The following is a 6,527-nucleotide window of genomic DNA, read 5'->3' as shown; positions in this document are numbered from 1 at the left end:
TTATAAAAAAAAAAAGTAAGGTAGGCTGCAATAGGGATATTACCGTCAAAATATTTTGTTTATATGTATGCATGTTTTGCAATATATATATATATATATATATATATATATATATATATATATATATATATATATATATATATATATATATATATATTATAGCCTACGGACACATCTATCTATCTAACTTATATCTAGTTCAACCAATAATTTGCTGATAACTTTCGAATGTTAAAGTATTGTTTTTTGTTAGTTAACTGTTAAAAAAAACACACACACTTTAATATCCTATCTATGTATATAATTTGGAAGAAAGAATGTGGCTGGTTGTGAATGGCAATAATACATTAAGGAAATATGACCCAAAATTAAAATAAATATACTGATTGGATTTAAAAGGTTTGTATACGGTGATATTTCACGAAACGAAACGAAAACAAGTACTTCACAAACGCACATTTTCCTGTCAAGTATTGTGTTATATTAATTTAATTGTAAATCGTGATGTTTAAAACACATGCTACCCTTTTGAATGTAGTTTATAACACAATTGAAACAATGTAACTTAAATGTAAGCGTTTACTAGTTGAATGTAACTGTACTGCACATATCTCAAAAACTATTTCTGCGTAGTTTCAATATACGCAGAAATAGTTTTCAACCTGCTTATGTAATATTGCCTAATTTGGAATTTGTATTATTTTTTGTCTATGTTGTTTAAATGCAAGGTTTCTCTAAACTCATATATAGAAATGTGCATTGTTACTTTAACCGTTTTAATAGAGGTGTTGGGTGCGAGAAAAAAACGAACATTACAAGATACCCATAATAAAATCCAAACACACACACATACACACACACACACACACACACGCACACACACGCACACACACACGCAGGCACGCACGCATGCACACACACACTATTCTGATTGGTGTCGTAATTTTAAGAGCCTTTTTAAATTAACTTGATTTCACCTCAAGTTGTGTGTGACTTTTTATACTGTATATTATTCATTGAAAGTAGCAGGTGCAAAAGACAGGTGGACTGGAGATAACTGAAGACATAGCTGAGAAGCAATTTTAAGCGGTTTTATTGAAATCTCATCCAGAAACACTGGGTTATAATAAATATATCAATAATCATCAAGAATGTACAAAAATAAAGACACAATGCTGTCTTTGAAGCATGACAAAGTATTCCCAGCAAAAACAAGTATTTATAACATGTTATAACCACATAAGCCGTACTGAATTAAGTAAATGTGGACCAACATAATAATAATAATAATAATAATAATAATAATAATAATAATAATAATAATAATAATAATAATAAACCTGACTAAAAACGAACTTACATTCTCAGCATTTTACAATAACACTGAAAAGACATATAGTTATCCATTATTTCAAATCATATACAACCACGGAAATAAAAATTTGAGAAGAATGCAATCTCTAAATCCTTGTTACAAGGAACACAATACATTCTTAATTCTAGCAAATGATGCCAATTCATTCTAAAACAAGACTCGGGATTAGACATGCATGCAATCTTTTTTTTCAGAGATTTCAATGTTATTCACTTTTTTTTGACAAAACTGTAATGAAGATAAAGTTTGCCTTTCAATCTTAAAACTAAAATACCCTAACACTGCCAGACATGTACAGTATTTGATTCTGTGTAGTGTAGTGACAATATATACATATTTATAGTATGCTGACAATAAAATAATGTGTGTTGATAACAACATTAAAGGCTGATACATTAATAACCATCAAGACATTTATCTTTGAAGCTTATAATAATTAGTCCAACCCCTTATTACAAGAAAAACATCATTTTGGTTTAACGTGATAAAACATGGCCTGTATTTTTCAAAAGAAGCATGCATGTAAATAGAATTTCTTGTTGCGGTGTCCTGTTCCAAAATCCGCTTGATGCACAACATATACAATGACACACTTATTTGCAGTCTTTTTTATATTTATACATCACATCTTACTTTACTAAGTCTTTTGTTTGTGATGAGAGTCTTGTCATGCCAGAAAGTGCAGAAAGTGGAGGCGGTGGTACCTGGCAAATGGTACAGGGACAAGGTAAACCTGCCCAGTGTTGGAAACCGCTGCCCAGCTGGAGTGAAGGTGTTGGTGGTGTCTTCAGCAGGGAATGGGGTGCTCGGATTGAGGTAAGTCCTGGTAAAGCTGCGGAGAGAGTTGACGGGGTGGTAGATGACAGGGCACTGCTCAGCAACGGGTGGACTTGGTGAGTGGAGTTCGGGTGGCCTGGGTGACAACCGGTTTGACCTATTGTCCCGCAATGAAAAGCGGAGTGATGTCCACCGTAAATCTCGCCGACCAGTCTTTTCATCTCATCGAGGGAACTGTTGAGCATCAAGATGTAGTTTCTGGCGAGCAACAGGGTGGCGATTTTGGAGAGTTTTCTTACTGAAGGTCCATGTGCATATGGCATAACCTCTCGCAGGCCGTCCATGGCTAGGTTTAAGTCATGCATCCTCTTGCGCTCCCGTCCGTTGATTTTCAGCCGGAGTTGCTGAACGTCTTGCTCTGAGCCCTGCTTCTTAAGTTTGTACTTGCCTCCTCCTGTCATCTGTTCCTCGATATTGGCGAGGTGCTCGCTTGTCATCTTCTGCAGCAGCTCGTTCTGAGTGGAAGACACGGAGTTAAACCTCGTGTCCCGAAGCTGTTGGTCTCTGAGATACATCTCTTCCATGTCTGGTGATGACGCTCTGCTGGAAACAGAGCTGGAATCAGAATTCATTGTATTGCTTCTGGTGGGTACTAGGTCGCTTCCCTCTCGGTTTTTCTCTTTTTTTTAAAGTCACTTGGTCACCTGATGCTGTCGTTGGAAGTTTCCTTTTTTGGCTTCCAGAGTTGTATTTATAAGGAGCTGCTCCCCTCTTTGTTGATTGGGTTGTTTGCTTTAATCGTGAAGATGCACCTCTTGCTCTGGTTGAGGTAACACCGGAGCAGGGTATTTATAGCGCTGCTTGAAAGACGTGAGACAAAAGGAGCTCTCCTATTCATAATAGTCTTGTTTGGATGACGTGCCCATTATTCAGGGCGGTGCGCTTTGACTGTCCCATTTAGTGAGGAGCCCCTATTCATATTCATTGTGGTACCACCATGGGGGGACACCTCAGCCGTGGAACATCAAAAACCAAGGCAACTAGAAAACACTTCTATACTTAACCAAACTGTCCTGTTTAATTTTAAACTAATTGTATTCTTAGTTACCAAATCCTTTAAACAAATCAAGAAAACTCGCATATGATCAAAATAATGAAAGAGAGTATAGTACAGTCAAATACAAAGCGCTTACTATAAGTAGTTTTTTTTAATGGATATTTGTCGCAACTTTCGGAGGAATCAAAACTGGATTTGTGGATTGATACATCGAGTGGTTTGTGGCCGATTTGATCTATGCTGGTAAAAGTAATTTATTTTTGATAAAATAAGTAACAATGAAAAAAAGAGAAAAAAATAGGTAGTTTGTAATACTTTGATTATGTGAAGTATTAAGTATTAACTATGGATAAATGTCTTCTAATATGTATTGTAGTTTTACATAACCCTTTCATTTAAAAAATACATGTCGGCCTACTCGTAAATGTGTACATACTTTTATGCCAAATAAAATAAATCTGAATCTGAATACTGCACGGAAACAGGGAAACGAATAGATTCTAGATCTGGGGTTTTGATGAAACAATATTTCGTATTTCATAAAAAAAAAAAATATTAAAACAATATGATAAAATTATTATTCCTGTCACAAATTATTCAAAAAGTGCTGACGACTCATTAAGCGCCGAGACACTGACAAACGAGGAGGGGGAATCAATCTATCTATCTATCTATCTATCTATCTATCTATCTATCTATCTATCTATGGGAATATAATCAGGTATATTGAAAATTACCAATAACTATAAAACATTTTTAAAAATGTACAAAAAGGGGCTTTTTCATGAGAATTATTCAAAACGGACTATTCAGCCCGACTAACGAATTACAGAGAAAAAATAACATATTGTTTGCTGTAAGATTTTTATTTATTTATTTATTTTTGTAAATGTAGGTTACTTTGTAATAAGAATAACCATATTATTCTGTAAATAAGGTTGTACTGCTTATTTATTAACATTTAAGTGAGTATTACTATTATTTCTTTTAAATGTAAAATCATATGGAAATAAAGTAAAGCCTAAACATTGTGATGGATCTGTGGTTACTTCTTATTCAACTTTATATGGCTTGAGGTCACAGCCTCGAAATTATTAACTATTAGTCAAAGCGAATGTTTAAAATAGGCATACATCATATAAATATTATTATGCATATTTGTATGACTTTATTTTAGACCCAGAAAACAAGTGGTATAAATAAACAATAGGCTATAGTGTAAGGTTTTTAAATACTAAAATATATTTATAATCTGTTGCAAAGGATATATGTTTAATTCTTAAATAGATACTAGGAAGTTTCAAATTGTTAAGTCTGTTTGCGCAGAATTGTCAATGCTTATTTTAACTGTGAAATCGACTATTAAACTATCCTTCAAAGTAACTTTTTAAAAGATTCATAACCGTTACCCAGTCATTCAACACCTGTTGTATTCAACTGATATAACTTTGATATTATCAATTAAAAAAAAAAGTTACCCTGTATGTATGTTTCTTTTTAAAATGAACCTTTTACGGTAATGACAAAGTCGATTTGTCATGTTATAGCTGTGCAAGAAAAACATCTTGTTTCTTGCTTGTACATAAACCTATCTGAATATTAATCTTTTTTTTTTAGATTAAGTGGCAGATGCTACAATGTGATTAGAAGGAAGCACATCTGCAACATTGCCGTTATCCATGGGGAATATTTAATACGATCATCACCACTTGTATTTGGAATGTTCTAACCATTCTTTTTACCATTCCATTTTAATCGATTGTATTTCTTTGAAATGTAATTTTTCTTATTTCAAACAATATGTATATTGCATGCACTTTTTAAAAAAAAAGTGTTATTGGCACTTGATCATTTCAACAAACAAAAAAAAATACATGTAATTTGTCTTTAACAAATTCTTTATTTTTAGACCCCTATTCAAGAGGCTTAGAAATTGTAAAAAATATTTCTTGTAGGAACCCACAATTCTGATTTCCGACCAAAAGGATCATAATGCATTTCAACTTTTTAGCTTATTATCATTCTTTGTGAAATATAACACTGAATACAAAAAAAGAAAAAAAAAATGTAAAGCTATCACTAGTAAGAAAAAAGGTTATATTCAGACACTTGCAACCGTAAAATATATGTAAATAAATACTGATAAACTGCTGCTAATATTTGACGTTTATGAAAAGCAAGTTCATTTTAGTAGACTTTTGGTGTGCTGCATGTTTATCACAGTAAAATAACACTTTGCCAAACTTAACCAAGAAGCATTTATCAGGAATAGATACAGTGGCACCAAAATTGTTCAGACGTGTTATTTAGCATAGTTTGATGCAGTATATTACAGTTACCTGTAAATGTTACAGTATGTTTTGCTTTCTTGCTGCAATATTTTATTATCCATTGCTAATACACTCCTAAAATTAGCATACATTTGACACTAATGAAGTTTATTGATCACAATGTGTCTGAAACGCCTGTTCAGGTATGCCCTGTAAACTGTGGTAATATGATTTAATTATGACTTGATGAAGAATTAAAGTAGAAATAACATGTAACCTTATTGTAATATATAGATCTGGATATCGAAGTTCACCTTAACTGTGAATATTCTTTGGTGCCACTATTTGCATTTTCTTAAGAAACAACTTCATAACTGTATCAAGTTAACAAGAGTATGGCAATCAATACATTGCAGAATGCAATATAGCCAGTTTTAGACATGTGCATTTATTTCCATAATTACCAAGCTTTTTGTGACAGATTTGAGAAACAATTGAGGAATGTTCTGAAAAAAAAGAAATAAAACCAAAACAAAAGCAAGAAAAAAGCCATCAACAACTTGATGATACAAATATTTCATATTGGTGCAATCAGATGTTTACAGCACAACCGACAATTTGCTTACCTCACTCATAAAGCTTTTTCAGGAAAATTGTGGTATTCTTCTCTACCTTAACTCAGACAGCAGGCCCTGCTTTTAAACTTCGAAACACTGCCTCAATTTAAATAGGGCCCCTGGCGTTTTACATACCTTTAGACAAACAAAAACAAAGAGACTCATATTCACAGTTTAAGAGGTTGTTTTTCATCACCTTGGTGACCTATTAGTGTATTACTGAAAGGCACATTGGTTTTGCTGTTGTGTGTTACATTATGCAGTAGAAGGCACGTTTTTGTGATCTTAATAGTATCCCAGGATTTAATTAACTCTTTTTTTTAAAGGATTTCAATGCTAATGTTACAAAACTCATAATAAACAACTTGAAATATATTACACATGTGTTTGGTTCTAGTTTGATAAAACTACAAAGGTGTTTTTCTCCTTTT

The 6,527-nt window shown here is 32.9% G+C and overlaps 1 protein-coding gene across 1 annotated transcript; it reads right to left on the bottom strand.

The window, feature by feature from the left end:
* Nucleotides 1-1,085: 1,085 nt before the first annotated feature.
* LOC117410549 (oligodendrocyte transcription factor 3) lies at nt 1,086-2,961 on the bottom strand. Its single transcript, XM_034017170.3, has one exon. The coding sequence runs from the start codon at nt 2,782-2,784 to the stop codon at nt 2,005-2,007; it is 780 nt and encodes a 259-aa protein (XP_033873061.1). The 5' UTR covers nt 2,785-2,961; the 3' UTR covers nt 1,086-2,004.
* Between the last annotated feature and the right edge of the window lie 3,566 nt (nt 2,962-6,527).

This window comes from Acipenser ruthenus, chromosome 6 (assembly GCF_902713425.1).
Source record: "Acipenser ruthenus chromosome 6, fAciRut3.2 maternal haplotype, whole genome shotgun sequence".
NCBI classification, from domain to species: domain Eukaryota; kingdom Metazoa; phylum Chordata; class Actinopteri; order Acipenseriformes; family Acipenseridae; genus Acipenser; species Acipenser ruthenus.
The sequence above is the reverse complement of the archived record's forward strand: the minus strand, read 5'-3'. Positions and strand labels throughout refer to the sequence as shown.

What these genes read in the sequence shown, in the direction of transcription:
- LOC117410549 (XM_034017170.3), bottom strand. Translation starts at nt 2,784, where the DNA reads ATGAATTCTGATTCCAGCTCTGTTTCCAGCAGAGCGTCATCACCAGAC.